We start from the raw sequence: 27,057 nt of genomic DNA on the forward strand, positions 1-27,057 counted from the left end.
GATGCCAAGTCACCTACTTCTCTGCCGAACGTCGTGGCCTGACTTCTCTAAAGGACTGAGCACATGGGCTTTCTCCACTTCCCACTTACACTCACATATCACCCCCTGCGTCCGGCCTTGTCTGTGCCCTCCACCACTCATCTATGTTCCTACCAGTCATGGCATCAACAGTCTTCATACAACGAAGCCCAGGATCTCTTTTCTAGCCACATTGTATTCAATGTAGTGGCCCTTTCCTATTCTTGAGACACTCTCCTCTCCTGGCTTTCTTGGAATCCTGTTTGTCTGACTGTCCTCCAGTCCTACTTGCCCCCCTTCAGACTTTGTTGCAGGATCCCCCACCCTACTCCGCGTATTGATGTTGAAGTTCCCCAGACTTACTTCCTGGTCCTTTCCTTTCTTGTCATCGTCTCCTGCATGGTAGTAGAGACATCCCCTCTCTAGCCTAGGTCTTCTTTCTGATTGGGATGATGTGGCTGGGCCCTTGACATCTTCATTTGGCAATTTTACAGGCCTCTTAAACTTAAGGTGTCCAAAACTGAGCCTCTGATCTTATCCTTAAAGCCTTTGCCTGCCTCAGTCTTACCCCAGGAAATACATTGTCATCATCCATTTACTATGGGCAGAACCCAGGGAGTCATCCTCATTCTCTGTCCTCAACCCCAACATCCAGTCTACTGGAATGTCTTACCCATCCAGCCTGGATATCGTACTGTGAGTCTTTCTGCTTCTATCCTGCTGTCACCTAAGCCGGGCCATACTTACCCTTTACGTGGGCCACAGCAACAACCTGGCAATGAGTCCCTGCTACTACTCTTTTTAATTTTTATTTTTCTGGCTACTACTCTTGATACCTCCCAAGCCATTCATCACCTATACCTGAGTGGATTTCCTAAAAAGCAGGCCCACCATGTGGGTGCCCAGAGAGGATTCCAGAACAGAAGTCAGACCAAAAATTATTGAAATTTGAATAAAATCTGTAGTCTAGTTAATAACATTGTACCTCTATTAATTTCCTTGAAATAGTACAATAAGATGCTAAAATTAGGACAAGTTGGGTGAGGAATATGAGGTAACTCCTTGTACTATATTTGCAACTTTTCTGTATGTATAAATTAGTTCAAATTAAAAAGGTTTTAATGATTAAAATGCAAGAAAAGAAGGAAAGAACATAGGATTGTGCATTCATGAGCTTAAAACTCTGTCAAAGCCTTCCATTGGCTTAGCAGGACCTGACTCTGAAGGCTCTTGATGGCTCCAGGGCCCTGACCAGCCCTCTAGCTTCAGGGAATGATATGCCCTTTCTCCCTCACTTGGCTTCAGCAGCTGTGGCCCTCTTTCAACCAGGAGAAAAGATGATCTTTCCCACTGTAGTCCCCCATCCAGTGCTGCGTGCCCCAGACCCACAGTGGGACCAACTCCTTCTCACCCCCAATGTCTCCACATCAGTGCTGTTTCTTCACAGAGAACTTCCCTGACTCCTGTGCCCCAACTGGCCCTCCTGTTCACTTGCTGTTCTCTGTGGCAGAAACCTTTCATTTTCTTCAGGGTCCTTAGTCACAGAAGGTGATTTGGGCCCTTCCTTATCCTCCCTGCTGCTGGTTCCTTGGCATCAGGGTGTCAGGGACAACAGTAAGCCTGGTTATCATTAGGGTCTAGGCTGGCATAGTGTGGGCGAGGGGCCAGAACCAGAAGACAAGTAGCTTCCTGGTCCTCATTGTATAAGGAAAGTTACTCTGTAATTAAGCCTCTGGAGAAGTTACAATACTCAGGGTATTTTATTCTGCCCTTTCCTGATTTCGATACTGTGTGCAAGTGGACCGCTGCTTTAGAGAAGTGACTTGATTCTTCACGTATCTCAGTGCCCTCTGTGTGAGGCCTTCAGCTAGCTGCTGGAGGGGCTGAGGCATAGTCAGGGGCAAGGTATTATTAGCTTTTGTAATAGGACTAACCTCATTCTTGGCAGACCTGTCGAGCACTTTGAAAGAATGAGTACGATAAGTTAAATATTTTCTCTTTTAAATAAGGCAGATACACAAACACCCCCCCACACACACATACACACACACACACACACACACTCAGGCATTATATATCCAATCATGGAATAGATGCACACATCCAGCATTGTGGCGTTTTTAGCCTTCAGATGTCCTTCATGCTGGCTCTGTCTTGGCAGGGAGAGGCCTGGGAAGGGAGCCACGGGACAGGAGGCTCTGTCGCCATCCCACCTTTGCCAGGCACCCCCTGCTGCTCCCTCAGGCAGCTTGAGGAAGAGCTCCAATGTGGGGTGTTTGAGAAATTGTTAAAGGTGTTTTTTTTAGTGGTCTCAGTGATAAAGGGTTATATATTGTCCATGAGTTTAATTTTATTCAGGATGGTAAAGAGGACATTACAATTAAGTGTATAATAAAAGTGTAACAGAAAGGAGCCATCCGGTCTGATCAGGTTGAGAACCTGTGGTTCATCATCTGGTCTCTGGGAGGTTTTATTATGGGTCCTCAAGGAATTTAAAGTATTTCAAAGAACCAACGGGAATGTCATGAGTCATGACAATCCCAGGAGAAGCAGAGCTTTATGCCAGGACCTGTCACTTCGGTGAGAGGCACGAGTGTGTGATGCCTTGCTGAAACTTTGCATATTGGCGATATAAAAATTTCTGGGATACAACCAGGCACTGGATGTTGTCACCTGCATTTGGTTCAAGAGGGCATACTATGCAAATCAGAGGATACCATGGCTTATGGAAGCAGAGGTCCTCTGGTGCTGGCGGGTGTTCACACTGTAGGTTGGCTGGAGGAAGAGGACCCTGGAGAAAGAAAGAAAGGGGAGGTTGGCTAAGGTGACCAGAGTTTGTTTATCCACTTTTCAAATTTGCCTGGGGCTGAAACCTCAGCAGAAGGGTCAGTAACTCCTGAAACATTCCCCTGGCCTGGCTCAACGGTGTGTGCCAAATCCTATTACCACTGTGGCCATATGCCTAGTTAATCATTCGGGCCCCCTGGAGTCAGAGAGAACCCCTGTGAAATGGCAGTTTGTTCAGTGGTGTGTTTTACTACATGTGTTGCTTTTAATGGGTGTGAAAGATCAGAGAGCTCCCGCACTTATTTTACACACTGCTTTTAGGAATCATGTAGTAAAGGGTAAAGTGTATACAACGTGGAAAATTGTGGCATATCTTACAAATATTCACATTAAAAACATTTTGAAAGGGACGCCTGGGTGTTCTCAGTGGGTTAAAACCTCTGCCTTCAGCTCAGGTCGTGATCCCAGGGTCCTGAGATGAAGCCCCGCATTGCATCGGGCTCTCTGCTCAGTGGGGAGCCTGCTTCCCTCTCTCTCTGCCTGCCTCTCTGCCTACTTGTGATCTCCATCTGTTAAATAAATAAATAAAAATCTTTGAAAGAATAAAAACATTTTATTTTTATTTATTTTTTTTTTAAAGATTTTATTTATTTATTTGACAGAGAGAGATCACAAGTAGGCAGAGAGGCAGACAGAGAGAGGAGGAAGCAGGCTCCCCACTGAGCAGAGAGCCCGATGTGGGACTCGATCCCAGGACCCTGAGATCATGACCTGAGCCGAAGGCAGCGGCTTAATCCACTGAGCCACCCAGGCGCCCCAAGAATAAAAACATTTTAAAGGAATAGTGTGTATCAAGCAAGTTTGAGCTAGATAGATAGATAGATAGATGGGGTCTGAATTAGATACTGATTTTTTTAACCCATTTTCATCTTCTTTGGAATAGCTCCCCACTGAGCAGAGAGACCAGGTGGGTGGTCGGAGAGGCTTAACCCACTGAGCTACCCAGGTACCCCTCTTTTTCAATTCTTTATTTAATTCTATTTAGTTAACATATACTGTATTATTAGTTTCAGGGTTAGAACTTAATGATTTATCATTTGCATGTAACACCTGGTGCTCATTATATCAAGTGTCCTCCTCAATGCCTGTCACCCAGTTACCCCGTCTCCCCACCCACCTCCCCTCCAGCAATCCTGTTTGTTCTTTTTTTTTTTTTTCCAATTTATTTATTTTCAGAAAAACAGTATTCATTATTTTTTCACCACACCCAGTGCTCCATGCAATCCATGCCCTCTATAATACCCACCACCTGGTACCCCAACCTCCCACACCCCCACCACTTCAAACCCCTCAGATTGTTTTTCAGAGTCCATAGTCTCTCATGACTCACCTCCCCTTCCAATTTCCCCCAACTCCCTTCTCCTCTCTAACACCCCTTGTCCTCCATGATATTTGTTATGCTCCACAAATAAGTGAAACCATATAGAGTTCAGCATCTCTTAAGGTTTGCCTCCTTCTCTGTTTTCATATTATTTTATTTTTCCTACCCTTCCCAACAAATGAGTGAAATCACATGATATTTGTCTTTCTCTGACTTATTTCACTTAGCTTACCCTCTAGTTCTGTCCACATCATTGCAGATGCCAGGATTTCATTCTTTTTATGGCCGAGTAAGATTAGAAATTATCCTACCATTTTGTTTGATGGAGTATCCCTTCCTATCCCATTTCCAACTGCTACACTGGTATTAGGATAATTTCTCCCTTACATTTGCTACTAAATGTCATCTATAATAAATATAATTGATACTTAATGGTTTCGCAGTTGTCTTTATCTCACCCTTTCTTCTTTTTGTAGTTCTTATACCTTTTCTCTATTTTAGTGAAGTTAAGAAAGAGCTTTCTGTAGCTAGTCCATTCCTTTTTTCCAGTAAAGAAGGACCTAGACCTTCACCATTGAGTATAGCTGGGTCTACATGCCTGATACACTCCATTAGCCCACACCCTGTATCATCCCAGCACCTACAGTTCCCTTCAGGGGTTTGATGAAAGCCTCTTCACTTTTCTGGAACCATCTGGAACTTTCTCCTCCGGTTCCACCTCTCACACTTCTTGAAGTCCAGCTGTGTACGCCTAAAGTACTGGGCCAAACCATATTGCCGATTAGGCTGTTCTCTGCCTCTAACCTGGTCATAAGTTAACCCATTCCTGGTTTCTTCCCTGGGCCCTCTGTCCCTTCTTATTTGGCATGCGTGGCAGGTATACTGGCCTGATCTGCAGCAGTCACAAGGACTTTCTTGACCAGAGATAATGGAGTTGTTACCTCTCAGCCTTGTTAACTTGGCAGTTTGAAGAGCTCTGTATTCCTTGTACTTTACTGCTCTCTTTTGTGGTTTTCCGCGTCAGTGTGATTTTGTGGAGCCTAGCCCTGCCATGTTCCCTGAGTTTGATTCGGTTGACTTTTTTCCAGCATCTTTTCTTTCATTCTTGAGCTCCTCCCCTGATTTTTTTTTTTTTTAAACTAGTCTCCACAAGTTCCATCTCTTTATTAAATTTATACTTACGATGTATTCTTGGCTCAGTGGTATTTTTGTGTTAAGTATGACTTTGCCCTGTTTATCATATTTCTTTCTTTTTAACAGAACACAGTGTGCAATTGGTATTAATTTAATACTTTCAGTTTTCCTTTTATGAATTGGAGTGTATTTATTCAGTGGGAAACATAATATTGACAACAAATGAGTGCAGTTCACACACATTGATTTGGATGAAACACGAACATAATGCTGAGCTAGAAAAAGCAACTTTCAGAAGAATACTTGTAAAATGTCATTTATTTAAATAAAAAACACCTGTCAATGCTGCATATTACTCAGCATTCCATAGTACAGCAGCCTGGCACTCAGAATAGTTATGTGCTCTGTTGGGGGAGAAGGGTTTGCCGTGGAGGAAAGTCCATAGGGCATCTGGACAGGGGAAGTGACCTTTGAGTTCTTAGACTGATGGGACCGTGAGTGCTCAGCATTTCTCCTTTTGTGTTTCTGTGTCTAAAATGTTGTGTAATAACTTTAAAAAATTCATGCTTATTTTAAAGATAAATAACAAAAATAACTAATATGCCAAATGAATGTTTTCCATAATCCTATTTTTCCACTAATATTTTGGCATATTTTGGTGTCTTTTTTTTTTTTTTTTTTTAACATTTTGAAAGAGAGAGTATGAGCAGGGAGGGAAGGGGCAGAGGCAGAGGGAGAAGCCAACTCCCCGCTGAGCAGGGAGCCCAACACGGGGCTCCATCCCAGGACTCTGGGATTATGACCTGAGCCGAAGGCAGATGCTTAACCCACTGAGCCACCCAGGTGCTGATGTTTCTTTTAATTTTTTCAGCTTTATTGAGATATAATTGACAAATAGAAAAGCGTAAGATATTTAAAGTGTGTGTTATGACTCTTTTTTGTATATGGGGATGTGTGTGTTTATCTGAACATTTAGGTTCTACTCCCTTAGCACATTTCAGTTGGACAGTACAGCATTGTGACTGTAGTCACCATGTTTTACATTAGGTCCTCAGGCTACATTTCTGTGTTTTTAGTGTAGTATTGTTCAGAATAATTCCTTCCTTCCTTTCTTTCTTTCTCTCTCTATCTCTCTCTTTCTTTCTTGTGATGTTTGCTGCAGCTCTTCCTATCTTCCTTCTCCAAGCACTCAGCTGTATGGTTTGAGACCAGCACCTCTGCTGAGCCTGAGCTGCTTGCTAAACTGTCTGGAACCTTCCTTCTCAGGGAGTTGGAATCCACTTCCCATCTGTCCTTCAGGTTCTGCAGCAGACCTCCACTTTCCAGCCCCAGACAGGTGACTTCCGAGGACTCCTCCACTTTCCTTTGTGAATGAGGGGCTGTGGGTTGTCACCCCAGCTCTGTGTGTCTGTGTGCCCCGTTTTGTGTGCTCTTCTCTTATGTGGGCACTCACTGCTCACTCTCTTGGTTTCGCTTTCAGTTTTGCTTCAAGAGTATACAACACAGTTGTGATTTTCTGGAGGTGTAGGTTTGCCGTCCCACATCATGCAGCGTGAGGCTGACGTGGGAGAGCCAGACACGTAGCCCTGGCCTCCCGAGTAGCAGAGTGGCTCTACTCTGGCTTCTCAGCCCACATAGCCACACTTTTAAGGTTATTAAAAACGGACCTCACAAACATAGCTATGGGGTCTTCTGGAGAAGGTTTACAAAAGAAAGGTTTACAAAAGAAAGACTGCCTCCAGTACTAGAATGAAATGAGAAATTAGAGATGTCACTGATGATACAGCTTCTTGATTAGAAAGTAGAGCTTTGGGGTTTCTCAGCTTGAGCAAGTCTGCTCTGTGCTCTGTGGGAAAAAGGAAATGCACTTTTGGTCAGTGCTCCAGCCAGCATGCAGAAAACACTCCTCAAAGGAGAGAAAACCTTCAACCTTGATGTGAGCTGCAGACTGCCTTGAAAATGGAGGAAAAGCACAGCAGGCTTGTAGTGGTCCTGGAAGTGGGGGAGGTGGGATCACACCAGAGGCCTGTATTGACCTTTCCACAGAGGCTCAGGTGCCCAGCGCCCCAGCCTGGCCCCTCCCAGGGAAAGCTAGTCAGGAATTTTAAGAATCACATGTTTTTCTTTGCATGGTGGGATGTTTCCGGGGGGGCAGTATGAGTGGGGGCTGTGTTGCTCTTCTTCCCAGCCAAAGATGCTAAAAGGAAGTGTCACTGTGGGTCGTCTGCCCCTGCGGCAGAAGGAAATGCCTCTGCAAATACATCTTCCCTGGATGAAAAGCGAATAGCAGTGTTGAAGGTGGGCACGGAAGCCGGAGTCTTCGGCTGTGTTGCTGCCAAGCAAGTGAGCGGGCCGTGGACGAGTTGCCTGGGCAGCCATGCTGTGATGCAGCCTGTGCAGGCACTGGTCAGCAGCGGCAGGAGAGAGCCTGGGTGTGGCCTGGCCCTCTGACATGACACAGTGATGATCCTGGGAGGTCACTTGTGAAGGTCACATTGGTGTTTTGTTTAATCTCTCCCAGACTTCTGAGCTCTTGCCATGCCGAGCTTTTTGGTTCTTCAAGGTTATTCAGCCTTGTTTCTTATTTATATATTTTCCTATCCTAACTGTAGCAAGTTAGCTACTTTCAAGCCTGTCCTTTTCTTCACCTTTTCCCCTTTCTACCTGCCGCTGCCCACTCCTTTACCTTGAATTCCCAAGGATGCTGTGTCCCTGGCTGGCTCTGTGTCTCCTCTGAATCTCAGAATGGTTGCTTCTTGAAGCTCACATAGCTGGCTTTCTTTAACTTTTATTTATTTATTCATTTATTTATTTAACAGCTTCATCGAGGTATGATTCACACTGTATACAATGCACCGCTCTGACGTACACAATTCACCCGTCTGTCGTCCATTCACGGAGTTGTGCAACCATCACCACTAACTGCAGAACATTTCGTCCCCCCCAGCCCCCCCAGAAGCCCCAGGCCCACCTGCAAGCTGCTCCCTGTTCCGTCCATCCCCAGGCCCCTGGCGACCATGCATCCACTTCCCATCTCTACAGATTTGCCTGTTTGGACCTTTCATAACCACAGAGTCACAGGCTCTGTGTCCTTCTGTGACCGGCTTCTCTCCCTGAGCATCACTCGACTTTATATCTATGTTCAGTGTTTTCCCTTTGTTTAGTTTCCTTTGTTAGTTAGTTAGCTGTCACATATTCTCAGGTGACAAGTTGACTCATTTGTCTTCTTCCTAGAGTCTCTTTTCCATTGTCTTTGTTCTGTACTTAAATCTGCAACTCTGAAGCGATCAATTTTTAAACTATTTAGCTATTAACCCTTAAAATCTTGAAATTAATGGTCATTTGTCAGTTCTCTGCGGGAAAGAATACAGTCTGGGACTCCTCTTGTGTCCGCTCCGGATGTCAGCTCTGCGCACTCTGCCCACGGCGGTCTCTGTTACCCTCTGGCGAGCAACGATCAATGAGCTGTTGCTCTCTTTCTGCTCCGGATACCTCTCCTTTTCACCCTCTCTTTTCACTGCCCCTTCTGATGGTCTACACTCTGTTATATTACTGTATTGCAAGGCAGTTATCATAGGTGTCCATTTTGTTTGTTTTCTAAAACTCCCTATAGAAAGCTTTTGTCACTGTGCATGTCCCGTCAGCACAGAGACCTGAATCCGTGTAATTCTGTCTTCCGGTAGATGGTGTGTCATCACTTACTTACTTAGTGGCCTCACACTCGCGGCCATCCTCTCATACCCTCATTTTTTTGTGAAAGTTACTTCATGCCTTTCCTCGGTTTACTGAGTTACTCCTGAGTGCCCCCAAAGACAGGGAGGGCATCATCTCTCCCTCTTTATGTACATTAACTCATATAACCCCCACAACAGCTCTGGAAATGCTGTCACTGCTGAGTTCCTAGTGTTTGCATTTTATTGATGAGGGAACTGGAGTTGAGTGTCTAAGTCACACTCTTCAGCCATACGTGGTCTCTGAAACTGGAGTATGCTTTTTTTCCTCTTCATCCCCTTCAGCAGTCTGCCCAGCTCTTCAGCCTCAGTAAGTACCCAATAAATAATCCATTTATTCGGTAAGTAAATGAGTGAATGAGCAAATGAATGAATGAGAGAGCACCTGGTGGGCTCTTTGTGGGTGTGTCCAATGTTTTCCTTCAAAGAACTTATTTCTGTGGCCTTTGTGAAGGCTTGTGGCCTGAAAGCAGAACTCAAGAGTATTTTAGAGGTGGGAGGAGTGGGTCTCTGAAGTTTTCACCCCTGGGCTGTCTGGTGTTCATACTTGGCACCATAGCACATAACGAGGTAGTCTTTAGTAAAGGCCAGATGTGAAAGGGAGGAAGACGATGGTATGTGGGAGCACGGTCACTAAGGGCCTGGTCACTCACATTTGGCTGTGATGGCAGCATATTTACTTGTTACTGCTAGAGAGAGGGAAGCAAGGTACAGAAAAGCCCCTGTTCCGGGAGCAGGAGGTAGAGCATGTGTGCGTGTGTGTTGTAAAATTTGTTTTCTTAGCTAAAGGTTTGGTCACAACCAAGTTAGACAGGCATGGTGCCTACTCTTTGTTTCTTTTACCTGCTTGAGTAGCTCTTCCATATTTTATTATTTGGGTCTTCATTTTTTAAAAAGAATTGGTTCAGTTTCACCAGTACCCATTTGCTGTCGGAACTTGTGATTTATTGTCAAGTGTTGTGACAACCAGGATGAATCAGTCCTTATGATTAGTGGTTTTACCTAGGAGTAGAAAGAACAGAGACCCATCCAGAGTGTTTTCATGTTAATGAGCTGCAAAATGTTTTGTTTTATTTTGTTTTCCCCACCAAAACTTCTGGTCTTCTTTGGTAGAAGCAACAGATAATTATGAAATATCGTATCTATAATTTTGTAGAAACTGTTTTTTGATAGCTAAACCTTTTCGTGTTTATTTTCCTTGTTGATTGACCACATATTATTTTATTTATTTTTAAAGATTTTATTTATTTATCTGAGAGGGAGTGAGAGAGAAGGCCTGAGCAGGGGGAGGGGCAGAGACAGAGAATCTCAAGCAAACTCTGTGCTGGACACAGGGCTCGACCTCATGACCCATGAGATCACGACCTGAGCTGAAACCAAGGGTCGGACACTTAAATGGGTGAGACACACAGGCATCCCCACTAACTACATTGTAGTTTAAACAGTTCTCTTGCTTCTTGGCCATTGCAGACCTAGTAATGAAGGAAAATACAAAGTGGAATAACTTTTTTGAATGTTTATGAGCTAGGCCAAACTGATCGCCTCTCATATGTTTATTGTTTCAAATCGTTAGTGATGCAGGCTTCTAGGCATTTGTTATGCTGTTAACTCCCAAGGTCACATCTCAAAGCATCTTTTCCTTCCTCAGTATTCTCCTCTTTCTGCTGAGCTGACATTCAGGTCCATGACTCTGGGTAGTAGGGGCTGTCTCACTCCAAAGCAGGCACCGTGCAGCAAAAGACCACAATAAAGAAAAAGGCTGGAATAGTCTGTCTTTTCCAAAAACAGACTTTGGAATATATTGAAAGTACACTTAGTTCACAGAAACTAAGCACCAGTTTTGTGTTTTGTTTTGTTTTGTTTTTAATTTATTTGACAGACAGAGATCACAAGTAGGCAGAGAGAGAGGCAGAGAGGCAGGCAGGGAAGCAGGCTCCCTGCTGAGCAGAGAGCCTGATGCGGGGCTCTATCCTAGGACCCTGGGATCACGACCAGAGCCGAAAGCAGAGGCTTTACCCCACTGAGCCACCCAGGTGCCCCTAAGCACCAGTTTTGTGCAAGCCACCATTTTCCTCCTCAAAGGATCTATGATCTGCTTAAGCATGTTAACCGCCTCAGTCTCCTCGGTGCACACAGCCACAAACCAGCCCCTCCGTCAGGTGGGAGTGTGGTAGTAAACAAGTCCCCCTTCTGTAGCCTCTGTAGAATGAAGCTGATGAAAAAAGTCATCAGTGCTGGGGAGGTTGAAAATCAATTACCCAGAAGGAATATAAGAAATCTTGTTAATCTTCTGTTTATACTTAAGAAGATAAATCATTTAGCTGTCTTACTTTGACCTTCTGCTCCAAGAGAGCCATTTTTATGAACTTGGACCCCAAGTGTGTTGTAGTTACTCATTAAATCCTTATCTCTTATAAACTCTTTTTTTCTTTTAATTTTTAATTTTTTATTAACATATATTATTAGCCCCAGGGGTATCTTATAAACTCTTTTGACTTGAGATTTTGATGAGGCCCGAATTCAGCCATGCAGCCACAATAGGTTTCTGGGGAGTTTTGCACCAGGCTGCCTTACTTTACCTGGCCAGTACCACTCCAGTTTTGGCAATAGATTTCACTTTAGGTTTAGCTTTCTGCATGGAAGCATGGATACCTAACTTGTTCACTGATTTTGCTTGCTGTGGACACGTACAGAAGTCTGACTTCTGGAACACTAGCTGCCCACGTTGGTCATCAGGGGCTCCCTAAAGAACAATTCACATGAGAAACACAATTTGGAGCAATTGTTGATTTAACAGTCCCACAGATGTGGAACATGAAGAAGACTCCCATGGTAAGCAAGTCAGACACCCACACTGATAATAATAACTCACGTTCCGGAGTTTTCACCGTGCCGGGCACTGTCATAAATGCTTCACGCATATACTCATTTCGTCTTTGCGTCAGCCCCATGGGGCACATCCTGTGTTTAGCCTGGTCCTATAATAATATATCTTACTCTGGGTCACCTGGTGGGAAAGTGGTGGGGCCTGAATCTGATGGCTCTTCTGGAGAATCCATGCCCTTACCCACGTCTGCATGGCCCCTTGTAGAGGCATTGCTTCCACCACTACGTTTGGGGGAGAGTGGGTTCCTGTTCCCACCATGACGTCCTGACTCCCAGGTCCCCTAACTCCCTTATCACCCACTGTGACTGGCATTTCCACAGCTCTCTGGCCTTTCCTCAGTCTCATGCCTGTTCCTTACCATCTCCCTCTGCACCCCTATTGCCCACAACATGAAGACTCCCAGAGCTAGTCTGCGTGGTGCCCTGCACAGGCCCCCGTCCGTCTCTGACCATTCCCTGACATGTATTCCCTGTTCCAGCTGTACTGAATTCACTTCAGTCCCTTGACTATGCCTGCCAGAGGTTCCTTTTCTGTGGAGCCTCTTCATGAACTGTTAGAGCAGCACCCACGGCCTGACAGCAGCTGCTCCCGCCCCTGGCCATGTAGGCTTTCCCTGGGCTGACTTCGCTTCATCTCAGTCCTCAGCTTGGAGGGCGCTGCATCCAGGAGGCTTCCCTAGCCCCCAGGTCCATAAGGGGCCGCCCTCCTGTGCTTCCTAGGGTCCTAAGATTTTATATTCACACCTGCCCGCCCTCTAGATCCCTCCCCAGGTGACACCCCCCATGCAGGTGACATGCTCACACCTGTCTTCCACACATCTATCACAGTGTGTGGTCAACAGACGGGAGGCACTTGCTAAGTGAATGAGCAGCAGCAGGCCTCAGGGTGTGCACGCCACGGCAGCGTCAGAGTTTGTGAGCGCAGAGCTGGGCCGCTGTCATGTGCATCCCTGCCAGAGGGCACGGCCCTGCTTGGAAGGACGAACTTCAGCCCCATGCATGCATCTGTTGGGCTCAGCCTGTACTCTTCTGGTGTGCTGGCCCAGTCTCTTCTCTGCCTTGGTTGTCACACCTCAGGAAAGGCCTCCTACACTTGCTCTGGCCCGTGTGGAACTGCATGGCGTGGGGAAAAGCGGTTTCCTGACTGAGGACTTCCGAGAGCGGAGCCTCTGGCTGCCCTGCCTTTGCCTTCTGCAGGGAGTCCTTGCCCACAGGGAGCAGCAGCCTCAGGCAGGGGAGCCCAGGGCATCTTTTAGGGAACGCTGTTCTGGGGTCAGGGCCAGCTACAGTCAGAATGGAAACCTCTCCCTGCAACCGTGGCTCCTCATGCACTACCGTCCTCCCTCCTCCTTTGGGTCCCTGGGGCAGCCCTCCGCAGCAGCTCCTGCTGGCCGGGGCCTTGCCCGCCCTCTGCTGGGAGACTCACGGGCAGTCCCCATTCCTGCAGCACCAGGGAACGGGCCTTTGACGAAGTTAGAAATAAGCCTACTGGCATGGAGACTCCGGGACAGGTCAGACGTAGGACTTTTCTCTGGTTAGTCCCCAGAGCTTGCCTTCTTCGATGCTCCCAAGGCAAAATGGCAAGTGAGTTCAGCGTCTTCTGCGACAGAGTCTGAGGGATTCCTACAAAGGTGCTCTTATTCCCGTGTCGTATTCCAGTTCATGTTCCATTTCCAGCTGATACATGGACTTAGTTGTGACTGTGATTGACCCTGTACACTGTGTATTTTTGTTGGAGAAAAAACCATATGGAAGTTCTTGACCTTAGTTAAGAGTGAGTATTTGGGGCAAGTTAGCATCCAAAGTTACTTATCTAAGTCTTTTGATTCCCACCTATGATTTTGCTGTGCTCTAGGATCTCTCTAGGTGTCTTGAAAAGACATATAGTATAGTATTTTTACGAGAAGAAAGGGGGATGAGGAGAGATTGAATGAGGAAATGGTGGCGTAACTATAACATGATGAAGGATAATTAAGTAATCCCTAGGTTGTTTAAGTAATTAATTTTTTAAAGTAATTTCTATCCCCAACCTGGGGCTCGAACTAATGATCCCGAGATCAAGAGTCACATGCTCCACTGACTAAGCCAGCCAGGCCCCCCTCGTCCTTCTTGAAGTAATTAATTTTAGGGCATTTATTACAGCATCCTGAGTGGAAGCACCCATGTAGATTTAGGAGTATAGACCCCTCACCTCGAATGTTTCAGTGATACCCTTCCATTACCACCTTCTGGGGAAGCTTAAACTCTCCAAGACAGGGACTTTGCTTTGTTCTTGAGTCTGTTCTCCAGGTAGAGCCAACCCCAGGCCTAAAATAAATGTTTATTGAACAAATTACATTGCCACTCCCCTCAACAGATTTGCAGTCTGGTTAAATTACAGTAAGGACTACAAATGGATTAATTTAAATAAGACTTGTTTCCTTTCCAGAAATTGCTTGAGTTCTCTCTGGAAAACAGCTTCTTAGTATTTTCCCACCAGATAGTCCTTCTGAAGACCCGGAGCAGGGACTTCCCTGCCTTAGAGCCACCTAACAGTGTAGCATATGTTAGTGTGTTATTTCAGCCTTTAATGAGAATTGTAAAGATATTGGCTAATTGTCCATTTAAAAGATATTTTAAAAAAAATATATCTTATTTTTACTTATGAGAGAGAGAGTGGCAGGGGGAGGGGAGCAGAGGGAGAGGGACAAGCAGACTCGCAGCTGAGTGTAGAGCGCAACTTGGGGTTCAGTATCAGGACCCTGAGATCGTGAGCTGAGCCAAAACCAAGAATCAGATGCTTAACTGACTGAGCCACCCAGATGCCCCTCCCACCTACTTTTCTTTGAATGAGGATTTTGTGAGAGAATAAAATTATCGTAGACTACAGCTTGACAAAAGCTGCACGTTCTTGCTGTGAATGTTTAGATCCAACAGAAAACTGTTACTTGATCATCTGAATCAAGGGCGGTTTTAATTACTCCTGTTGGTGCCCATTACAGTCTCACTTTTTGAGGCAGTTTTGCATTCCTGACATGGGTAATGTGGTCCATATTCTAGATCACCCTTACATGTAGACCGACGGAACAAAATAAACCCCAGAATGTCTAGGGAGAACCATCAGAGTCTGCTTGGTTCCTGGCACAAAGTGTAATGTGACCCTTGCATGGAGGAAGTTTTTTCAGCCGCCCAAGGTAAAATGTGCAGCCAGAGTTCAAAGAAAACATGATATAAGTACATGGTGTGTCTCGGAAGCAAATATTCTCCCTGAAATCTGTGCATCTCTGCAAAGATCCTAGAAATCATCGTAAAATATGACATTCATATTTTTGCTTTACTCTCCACTTTTCAGGAGCATGTCCTGCGTAGAGAGCAAGATCAAGCTGCATTTCAACCAACGGTGGTTTCCATCTGTGCTGACTGTAATTTTTATCCATAGGTTTGAAGACATACCTGATAGCGGGTCAGAGAGCGAAGGAGTCTCATTGCAGCTGTTCAGAGGCCTTACTTTCTGGCTTTGAGGTCATTGACGGCTCACGGGTGTCCTCAGGTCCTAGGGGACAGGGGACAGCATCACCAGGGAGTGTCAGTGACTTGGCGCAGACTGTCAAAACCTTTGATAACGTTAAGGTTAGTTTTTTTTTTTTTCTACTTCTAAAATTTTATATTAATTCTGCAGTAGAACATGTGAAATGATAAGCAGCCTTTGGGTCTGTGGCAGACGACTTGGAATGCCCTTCACTTTGGTTTTTGTGATTTTAAAATTTAGTATGAAGTCACCAGCATTTTGCATTTTTTAATACCTTTGCTTTTTTGACATATTGTGCTCTTCCATTTTCTTTCCATGCTGTATCAGTTTGCTTCTCACTCGAGCTGCTGTTTTCTTTTTCTGAGACCTATTCTGTCTTTTGTGATCTCTGAAAGCTAATGATAAGTGATAGTAAAGGGGATTCTTCTCGAAGCTTGCTTGGCGACCTCGTTCGTATCTTATTTCAGAGACCATTTTCTCAAGTGTTCCTATGTCTCTTGAAATGCAGTGTCTCACGAATATTTTAAATTTTGTTGGTGTGGGTGAATCTCGTGGCATAGCTCACTGAAAGAGTGCGGGCTTGCCAGGAACATGACAGTATGTCATTGTTGGGGCCCAGGCCTCTGGGTGCTGTCTGCACATACCCATTTCTGTCATCATAAACTGCCACAGGATTAGCATGGCGGGCTGCGGGCATGATGAAACCACACCAGTGTTTGAGCTGCTCCCCCCCCCAACTGGTATCTCTTGTTTGTTTTCACTGTTGAGATATTTGCTGTTTCCATTTGAAAGAACAAAAATAGAGAGGGGGCCACTCATAACAGTTCCCCTTCACTGTGTTGTGCTCTCAGATAACCAAATGATATGTTGGTCTGGATGATGGCCTGTTGTTATGGCTTTAATCCAGTATGTTCCTGCTTATCCACATTCATTCACAGCTTTGAAAGTCAGCTGTGCTGGTATTTAAGTTCAACGGGATCATAACATGGGCACCCAAATCATTGCCCTCCAGCAGAATCCGTAGTCCCTGTCAGCCAATTACTCTGTGTGATTTTCACACACAGGTTTATTAACAGCACTCGTGTATCATTTTTGTTGTGTGCCTTGTTAATTTAGTGCAGGGTTTTTCAGCCTCAGCACGAGGGACATTTTGGGCCAAGTAACTGTGGTGAGGGGCCGCCTGTGCACCGTGGGACGTCGAGCAGCATCTCTGGCCTCCACCCACCAGATGCCAGGAGCACCCCTTCCTCCCATTATGGTGACCGAGAATTCCTCCAGACACTGGCCAGTGTCTCCAGGAGGGTAAAATCCCCTCTGGTTGAGAACCTGTGATGTAGGGCACTAGCTGCGGTCCTTCCCCATGTCCTCTGGCACACGTGGGACTGCTAATGTCACTGAGATTTCCTTACTGCCTGTGCTCTTTCAAGACCGCCTCTTCACTTGGGGCAATGTTTTGTAGCCGGCAGGAAAAGGAGCTCTCAGCTCTCGGGCCCACAGGCTGTCCCTGAGTGTGGGCAGGAACTGTTGTAGCAGGAGATATTGAAAACGTGGTTTTCCAAATACAGCTTCATTATTTAGAGAGAATTTATTTCCTCCGGGCTTCAAACTGAGCTGTACTTAAGTAGAGAAATAGAGCTCAAATCCAAAAATAAATGATGTGTTGTGTTTGCCTACCATGTTAGATTATCTGTATGTGTGTTTCTATCCGTAGCACATAACTTCCAAATTTAGTGACAGCGATTTGATGTTAAATTGACCTAAGAAGGTTTTCTCTTATCCCAAAGAACATTTCTTGTTCTAGTTACATGTATATAGCTATAGTTATAGATGTAAATATATTTATCTTTATTTTGAAAATCTGGATAGATAAAAACTATTAAGCGTATTCTCGTCATGTATAAATTTTTAATAGTCTTTGAAAGTTTTCTGAAAAATCTTGTGATCTATTAATTTAGCTGGGTCTGCCAAAAAGAATTCTGGGGTGGGGGGGAGTTTGTGCCCCTTCCAGGAGGGTAAGGACCGTCTGGATCCTGAAGTATAATTTCTGGGATATTTTCATGTGAGGACATCTGAGATGAGGACAGCCCCCACGGTTGGAGTGGAGGAAGCGTGGAGAGGTAGACAGCATGGTCTCCACTCCGGCTTTGCCACTCTGGGGAAATCATGTACAGTCTGGCCCCTCTGCTTCTAGCTCCTGGGGTCAGGTAAGAGCGGGCTTGGGTGAGTGCCTTGCAGATAGCAAGCGTGGGGTAACAGTGCGTCGTTAGGAGCCATCGTTGAGCCTGAAAGACTGAAAACTGAGGTCCACTTCAAGCATTACGTATACTCTGATCTGACATATAAGGCCTTTTAAGTAAGAGTTTTTACGCAACAGAAAAAATACTGGCTGCTTCTCATGGGTTCTTGGGGTGGATTTATCCTGTGCACTTGTCAGTACCTCCCACATGCCACTGGTTTGTTGCCTTTTGTCGTCTGCAGTACGGTTAGTCTTTCTGTTTAGCTAGAAGCACTGACTGGTTCCTCCTAATCCTTTGCCAGGGTCTGTTGACTGTCCCTGTGAACGAGCTTTTTTCCTTCCTGGCCACTGCCCTCCATCCAGTGAGAGGTAGCTCCCACGTGGATTTCTGTCACCGACCCCACATCTTTCTGTCTAGCATGGGAAGTCCTGGCTCGTGGGAGGGGCCTGTGTCAGGCAGTGTTTCCCTTGAAAGTACATACCCTGAGCAGTAGTTTCTGAGATTGGACATAAGTGGCAATTATGGAAAAAGCTTTCTATGCTCAGGGAAACCTGTGCAGTTCTGGGCTGCATGCTATAGAAAGGATCTCTGTGCTCTAGGACGTCCTGGAGCCTTTAGCATGCTTCCTTGCACTAGGCCTCCAGAGGGGGATGTGGTGGTGGTATTCTCGGGCTTCTGTGACCACAGACTTCTTTCTTTAAGCCACACCTATTGGGGGAATGATTGTCTAGTGGAAGGAGTTTCATGCAGGAACCAAGAAATTAGGGTGAGTGAATATTCCTCAGGTGAATGCATGCGGGCCTTGGTCCTCCTGTCGCTCCTGTCACCGGCAGTGCCCCTCACTGTCCCCTGCCCTCTGAGCTGCTCTTCTTTGCCCTGTTCACTGTCACTGGAATTTGCTGTCACTCCTCTCGCTAACAGTGCTGTCTCCCCATCACCATGTTCTTGGTTCGTTCGACTGTAACATGCACCTTTACTCGTTCCTCATGCAGCTTCCTGCGAGCTCCTGGGATGCGGGCAGAAACCATGTGTGAAGTAACTTACGTTTTTCTCAAGGATACAGCCTGGAATGTGGTAGATAATTAAAAGTTTCTTTTGGTTTAAGTTTTTTATTCTTGAATGATACACAGAGAACTGTAGCTCTCCAGAGGTAGGCCAACAAGGACGGAGTTCAGGAGCCCGGGCAGAACTGAATAGAAGCAGGTAACGTCAACCAAGCATTCGTTTTCTACTCCTAGTGTCCTTGTCCCATGTGAGTTGTCTCCCAGTTCATAGCTGAAGAATTTTTACCTAATGTTCCATTAAATAGTCCAAGTACTATATTGACATAGTAGTGACATCAAAGGACAAAGGTTTTGGCCCTGAGGTCGTAGGTCAGAGGGACCCCTTCCCACACCTAAACCTTGGCTTCTCGAGTGACTGGCAGTGAAGAGTTTCTCATCAGGAAGGTCCTGGAGAGCATAATCAGGAGAGGAGTACTACTGTGGAAAGGGCCAGAACTTAAAATCAAAGATCCTTCTCACAGCCTTGGCTTTGGGACTGTAAGTGAGTCACTTAGTTCCTCTGGGCCACAGTGAGATGGTGATGACACTCTCCCAGGGCTGCTGTGAAGATCAGCTGAAGTAATGCCCATGAATGTTCCATTTGGAGTAGAAGTTCTGTGAACACCGGACTCGCATGTATTCGCTCCACGTGGAGAAATGGACAGCGCCCATGGCAGGAGTGAAGAAGGGCAGGAGGAGACAGATCCCGCTTTGATTTGCCCACAAGGAGTCACTGACTCAGGAAGGTCTTGCCTTCTCTGTTTGCTCTGACGTGAGGGAGGTTCTTCAGTTTTTGCCGTAGGGGATGGAACCACGCCGCACATGTGACTTTGGAGCATCGGCACCCCAGCTTGTTCCGTGCGACTGCAGCTCTGCAGTGGCATCTGCGGCTCCTTTTCCATGAACACTGGTGACAGACGGACTGAGACTGCGTTCGACTGTAACATGCACCTTTACTCGTTCCAAAAACACAGCTGTGTTCCAAAAACACAGCTGGTCTAGCATCTTCATGAAGAACAAAGAAATGAAAACCAAAGATGTGGTTGGTTTTTTGTATCACATCAGTCCCAACTCACAAACTTTGTGAGCTGTGAAAGCGTCTCAGTTCATTCTAAAGGACCTCCTTGGAAAGATAGCTGCTCAACTCCTCTTTGTGAATTTAACCCTAATCTATTATTCAGAACCCTGGGGCCATGCACTCATAGGGCTTTTCTACATGTTTACAGTTAGTAATGAGGCTAATGATGTGAATTCATCCACATGGGGGCAATTCAGGGAGGATCTGTTCTGTTTCAAAAGGGTAATACTTTCCCTTTGAGGTCAGTAGCCCCAGGACCATCCTTCTGTGGCAGTCCCTATGATTTTTTTAATGACTGAATAAATGGTCACTTATCTCCTTGTTATTTGTATGTAAATTGTTAGGAGTAGGCTCGGTGGGCTTGGTGTGAGGAGACAGCTGGCCTCTCAGTTCATTTCAGAAATGGAAAAAGTAGTAAATTATCTATCTGTAGTTTAGACACTAAATAAGAATCTCTTCTAAATGGTGGTCGAATTGGTAGTGGTGATGGTTGCACAATTCTTGAATACACTAAAAGCCACGGAATTATATACTCTCTAGGTGGGTTAATTACATGGTATGTGAATTCTATCTTGATAAAGCTGTTATAAGATAAATAGTAGTCTGATTGCTGGCTCTGAAATGGGAACATAAAGTAAGTTCTTAAAAAAAAACCTTTCAGGTTTTATCTATATTTCCAGTCATGTGTGTTTGCTTCAGCTAGGAGAAAGTCTGTCCCATGGAAATCAGCACCTTACAGAAGAGTTCCAGCTGATGGAGGCAGAAGGAGTGAGGGAGAGGGAGAACCAACACTAGAACACCACAGTCGTATTTGCTGCTGGGTCCCTCCGTGAGTTCTAAAATTAGTGGGTAAAAGTTTGAGGAGAAACAGGATATTTGCACAGCCTCTGAGCATCCCCACCCTCCTCCCTCTCCCCTGGATGTTTGCTGATAACCAAGAGAAGAAGAGTAAATCCACAGTGGAAAAACCCGGCAGGCCCTGCTTCACTGAATAATGAGTGAATAAGACTCGCAGTGGCGCATACATGCCCCCATCCTCCCCAGGTGATGTGCTGATAAGGGCCCGTCAGCTCTGTGGGGTCCTACTCCTAAATCCTGAACCTCATCCAACTTATGAGAAAGCATCAGAGGAGTGCAGATCCAAGGCCAGACTACAAAACCCCTGACGCTTGACCAACACACGATGTCATCGAAGACTTGGAAAGACTGAGGATCTGCCATAGGCTGGAAGAGACAAGGAGATGCTAAATGCCGCTAGGATGCTGGTACAGAAAAAGGCAATTTGGGGAAAATCTGGGAAAGCTGAATATAGTTAGTAGCCTAGTTAGTAGTACTGGCAAGTGCTTGTGCCCTAGTCTCCCTGACCGTGGTGTGGTTGCCGAGAGACACTGACGTTCCAGAACACCAGAGAAGGACACATGCCAGCTCCCTGAACTGTCTTCCCTGCTCTCCATTAAGTCTAAGCTCTTTTATAATTTAAATGTCTAATATATATGTATTAACTATTTTAATGTATTTATTATTTTAATCATACTATATAATCTAAGTGTATATATAACATTGGTTGTATTTTTTTTTTTAAGATTTTCTTTATTTATTTGAGAAAGAGACAATGAGAGAGAGCATGAGAGGGGAGATCAGAGGGAGAAGCAGACTCCCCATGGAGCAGGGAGCCTGATGCAGGACTTGATCCCAGGACTCTGGGATCATGACCTGAGCTGAAGGCAGTTGCTTAACCAACTGAGCCACCCAGGTATCCTTCGGTTGTATTTCTATTATCTATCACATATGAATTAACATGAGAAGATATGTCCAGCATTATTTCACTGGTATCATCAGGGAGTGAAGTATTACACAAAAATGAAATTTCCCAAAATGCCAAATATTTTCTTACTTTGACTTCCTGATGGAATATTTCCACAGCACAGGAATGATCTGTTTGCCTTATCAGCCTCAGTTATTAGACTTGGTGGCCATTTAGGGCTCAGGAGTCTGAGCAGGGTTTTGAGACTTCACATTCCGTGAATCTGAGATCCTGGGTCTGATTTTTACAGGTTTTTGTTGTTGTCCTTGTTGTTTCTCAGACTATGCACTTTCTATTCATAAAGCTTCTGGGATACCTTTCTTTTTCTGTTACAATCTCTGCTTCTCTTTTTCTCTAGTGTTTTTGTTGCAGAGATCATCTACTCACTGGCTTAAACAGTGTCACACTGCCACCACCACACCCCGCCCCCAGCAGCAGAAGCCAGGCTGAGGCCCCGCCATGCAGGCAGCTCCTGTTCCCTTGGAGATGTCACATGCACGGATGGGGTCCAGGGTGCTGCTGTCTAGGCTCAAGGTCCCCTCTGTCACACTCTGACTGGGAGACTCTGGGCAAGTCCTTTGTCTTCTCTGCCTCTGTTTCCTCTGTGTGGAATGGAGCAAATCATAGGGTCTGCTTCATGGGTGCTTATGAGGGCTGCAGACAAAGAGCCGAGAGCCTCTGGTGGGCCTCAGCAGGAGGCTGTTACTGTTGCACGTTCCCGTCTGCCACGTTCAGCCTGAGTTCTGAGTTTGGGAGCAAGGGTTGCTTCTCTTGGTCCTAGGACAGCTTACCAAATAGTCATGTTCAGCAGACTAAACAGGCAGAGCCAGGGCTTTTCTGATATTTCCTCTTCATTTCTCAGAAAAGAGGTTTCCCTTCTCTCTTCCTTGACAGTTCTGAAAAAGGACAGCTGTTGGCCTAGAAATGATTTATCCTGTGAAGAGAAATGGCCTTGAAGAAAAACCCAGTTTATAGCTCTATGCCATTTATTCCAAACAGGATGTAGCATGTGTGTATTGAAATGTGTTAAAAACAAATGCAAATGTGTTAGAGAAATGTGTTTTAGAGAAATAGTTCCCATCTCCCTCCAAAGCCCACGTCCGCACTGGGGGAAGGAGCAGAGATCATCTGGGAAAGAGCAGAATTTGCTGTTTGGTGTTCTCCAAGGGATCTCAGGTTTCCCAGGCAGCAACCAGCACACTCCTTGGCCCGTCGAGTTTTGGGGACCTTAGCTCGTCTTAATAAAGCTTCCCTTGGTGCCAATGTGCCAGTAGTGCCACTTAGAAGCACCAGGAGGTGGTCATAACTGCTTGGATTGCTTCAGGGGAACGAGGCCTAGGAGGTCATAGTGCCAGGATTATTCCTGGGTTCTCTCTGTGTTAGGAAGGGAGGCCAGAGGGAGGCTGCACAATGGTCAGGGACCAGGAGCCTGCAGTCCAACTCCCACTGATGATGAACCTTTGTGTCCTCTGCACGGCCTCATGGTGTGTTATGAGGGTTAACTGAGATCAGGCGCATGAGAGTACGGACGCTGCATCCATTCGTGTTCACACGTGTGTGCTCAGCACACAGGTGCTTCCCCATCACAGCAGCTGTTCCCATTGTATGAGTGATTTTATCTGATGCATCAGGCGTGCCTCCCAAGATGGTAAGGTACCCCCCAGATAGTTCCCAAAAGTCCAAAATGCTCTTTTGGGTGAGGACTTCTCAGCAGGAGGAGAGTCATATGTTTAATGGGTGAGGAAACATTTCACGGATGTATCTGTGTGCTTGGCAAAAACTAGTTTTTGACATGTTTTCACTCAGATTAAAATGAAGCTGGAAAACAGTTCAATATTTTGTGGGTAGTGGAAAGGGGAAAGAGACCCACCCTCTGTTGCCAAGTGGGACCCTTCTGGTGCAGAAGGGACGCTCGCCGCACGTCAGAAGGGAATGTGGAGATGTGCAGATGTCTCCATCAGGGCAGGTGGTCTTCTCTAAGATTTTTTGTTTCATTTGTTATAAAGATTTAATCAATGAAATTTCCCCCCAAAAGCAAAATAGATGAGGAAGAAATAGGAGGACAAAAAGCCATATTTTCAAAGCACAATGAAATGATTGTGTGGGTCCGTGGGGCTGTTGTGCTACAAGGGAGCCTGGAGTCCACAGCTGGTTCTCCTCACTACCCCTGGTGTTGCCATTCCCTGGAAGAAGATGTTGTGGGTGCAGAGGGAGTAGTGAGCACTGTTCAGGCCATGGGGAGTCCCGGCCACAGGGCCTGCTCTCTGCTGCTTCCCATGTGACTCTGACATGCACCTGAACCTCCCTGAGGACAGTCTTTGAGACCATTTATGAACATTACGTCTGTTCCTTTGCTTCCTGAGGTTCTTTTGTAGACAGTCTACCAGACCTTACCTCTGTATTAGAACATTGTTTCATGGCCAGGTACAGGCTGCCTAGCCTCTGGGTCAAAGGGACGTGGACTTGGGTTGCCCAGTCATGAAGACTATAGTCATAGCTTCCTGGAGATCAGCACAGTCCCCAAGGACGCTCCCGGACTCCACGGGCCTTCCAGCCCCTTTGAGGTCAGCCTCCAGAGAGAAGGCACCATTCCGAAGTTGTGTGCCTTTGGTGCATGTGCAGGGTATCTTTCACAGATGGTGTGTGCCCTCTGCTGTCCAGTAGGTTTGCTAGTCTCTGTTGCCTATTTGTGGCTCTAAGTATATAAAACATCTTCTGTGTAAAGCCAGCGTGCCATGGGGAGTTCCTAAGAAGCAGACAGTCTGTTTCTAAAATATATATGGTGTGCTTGAGGAGAGAAAAGTACTTAGGAGCAACCTAAGGCCAAGAGATACCAAAGATGGCTGTTCTGTCGCTAAGGACATGAAAGGGCAGATGTGCTGTCTTCGTAGCCAGAGGTTTGATTGTTAAGGACCAACATGTGTTGAATACCAACTAGCACCTCAGGCAGAGTCCGGGATGGGGAATACCTGTGCGTCCGTTTGTGCAGCCTCTCCTGCCCACTGCCGGACATCACGTCAGCCACGGTCCTCCCATGGGGCCAGGATGTGGCGTCCTCATCCTTGCTCCCTCTTGCAAGACATCAGCTGTGGGAGATGCAGTCCTGTTGTGGAAAGGAGAAACCGAGGCTTGGAGCTCCCCCTACCCTAGTCAGCGTTCAATCCTGGATTTGGTCCATGACAGTTGGATCTCAACGCCAGCACCCCGATCCCTGTGCTCCACTACCATTCGTCACTGGAGCAGCCTCCAGGAACTAACTAGAACTAGTGTCTTCACACTACTTCTCTAGTCTTTGAGTGTGAAAAGTGGCCAGAGAAATACCTCATACTATTGTGTCATGTCTGTCCAAGACTGAGGAAAGCCCCAGACCCTAAGGTATGACCCAGATTAGAGTGTCTGGGACTGTCCCGGGCACCACGTGGTGCCCCCACGCCCCTTGGGCTGCCAGGTGGCCCTCGCAAGGGCTGGTATCGTGCTCAAGGTACATCCTGCCACCACCGCCACCACCAGAGCCATTCATTCCCACCCCCGCTCAGGAGTGCCCTCAGGAGTCTGGTGGGCTCATCACTGAAGCGCAGTGACATCACCCCTCTGGAGGGAGCTGGGAGGGCCCTTCCAGGGGCATGGTGTTGGATTTTGTTTGGATTTTGTTTCTTTATTGAGAAGATCAGTGGCCCCATTAGCAACATGATTTGAAGTTTAACTCAGTCATTACCAGGGTGCATTAAAATAGATTTATATATTATACTAACAATTAAAACACTCTGCCCCTGTTAATACTGTCAGTGTTTAAAGAGCTATAAGCAGGGGCATCTGGGTGGCTCAGTGGGTTAAAGCCTCTGCTTTCGGCTTGGGTCATGATCCCAGGGTCCTAGGATCAAGCTCCACATCGAGCCCCACATCAGGCTCTCCACTCGGCTGGGAGCCTGCTTCCCACTCTCTCTCTGCCTGCCTCTCTGCCTATTTGTGATCTCTGTCAAATAAATAAATAAAATCTTTAAAAAATAAAAATAAAGAGCTATAGGCATATTTTACCTTGGTACTGCTGTTTGCTTGGGTAGTTAGTTAATGACTTGGCCTGCTGCTTTGGTGCATGTATTTTCATTTTTTGAATGAATACAAATGTTGAAACTTGCGCATTGCATTAGATTCCCAGATGACACAACTCTTTAGAGTATTTCTTTTATTTAATACAATAGAGGCCTGAAATCTAACTTGGGATGTGATGGAGCTCATATCCTTGACTGTGGGTACTAAGTGATACTTATTTTGAATTTCTAAAATAGTGTCTAGCCTCCTGTAACATATTCCAGTGTGTAATTGAGCTTGTCACCCTAGGAATTGTCAGAGTCCCTTAACTCTGTCCTGCTTCTGTTCGTCGTCCCCGCTGGGAGCTCTCAGCTGCTGTCTTGGTGGCGGCAGCCAGTTGGCTGGGTCCCACCAATCGTAGGAATGGATTGACTGAGGGGGAACGGAGCGCCGGGAGCAAGGCTAGAGTAGCTACACACGTATTCACTTAGTTCCTACTACACATCTACAAGAGCCGTGTCCCCACCCTGGTTATATTGGTTTTATGGAGGTGAGTGATTTGAACAGGGCAGCTCCACACCATGGTTGTGACGAACAAAGCCTGGCCCTTTCTGCTCTCCTGATGGTAGTGGGCCTCACCTTCTCTCTTCTAGTCAGTTAATTGCTCAGGCTTCTGAGAACTCCTAGCCTGACTTCCCAGCCTGAGCTGGGACCTACATGAGCAGCTCACCACCACACAGAACTCAAGAACCTCGTGTAGGCTAGCGGCTGGTTGCTTGGCTTAGTAACAGCTTTATTGAGATATAATTCATGTTACCATAAAATTTACCCTTCTAAAGTGTACCGTTTGGTGGTTTTTAGTATATTTGCAAGATTGTACAACCATCACCACAGCCAGTTTTGGAACATTTTCCTCACCCCTCCAAGAAGGAACTCCACACCCATTAGGTCACTCACCATTCCCTTCGCCCCCTCGCTCCTGGCACGCACTAATCACCTTACCACCTCTATATGAGTTTGCCTTTTCTGGACACTTTCTACAGACAGAATCATGTAACATGTGGCCCCTTGTGTCTGGCTTCCGTCACCTGACAACGTTTGCAAGGTTCGTCCATGATGGAGCACGTGTAATTGTTTTGTTCCTTTTTTTAAAAAATTATATATATATATATATTTATATTTAGAATTTATTTATTTGACAGAGATCACAAGTGGACAGAGAGTGGGGGAGGCAGGCTCTCTGCTGAGCAGAGAGCCCGATGCGGGGCTCATCCCAGGACCCTGGGATCATGACCTGAGCCGAAGGCAGAGGCTTTAACCCACTGAGCCACCCAGGCGCCCTGTTTTGTTTCCTTTGACGGCTTAATAATATTCCATTCTGTGGACAGACCACATTGTTGATCCATTCATTCATTGACGGA

General features: G+C 46.0%; 1 protein-coding gene across 2 annotated transcripts in view; it reads left to right on the forward strand.

Annotated features, from left to right (window-relative positions):
• ADCY9 (adenylate cyclase 9) overlaps positions 1-27,057 on the forward strand; it is a 116,208-nt gene that overhangs the window by 65,032 nt on the left and 24,119 nt on the right. For both annotated transcript variants that reach the window (XM_059155344.1, XM_059155343.1), the window contains exon 3: positions 15,356-15,546. In XM_059155344.1, the coding sequence (XP_059011327.1) occupies positions 15,356-15,546 (191 nt within the window). The remainder of the gene's footprint in view (positions 1-15,355; positions 15,547-27,057) is intronic.

The sequence above is a fragment of the Mustela lutreola genome, chromosome 17, assembly GCF_030435805.1.
Source record: "Mustela lutreola isolate mMusLut2 chromosome 17, mMusLut2.pri, whole genome shotgun sequence".
In the NCBI taxonomy this organism is placed as follows: Eukaryota; Metazoa; Chordata; class Mammalia; order Carnivora; family Mustelidae; genus Mustela; species Mustela lutreola.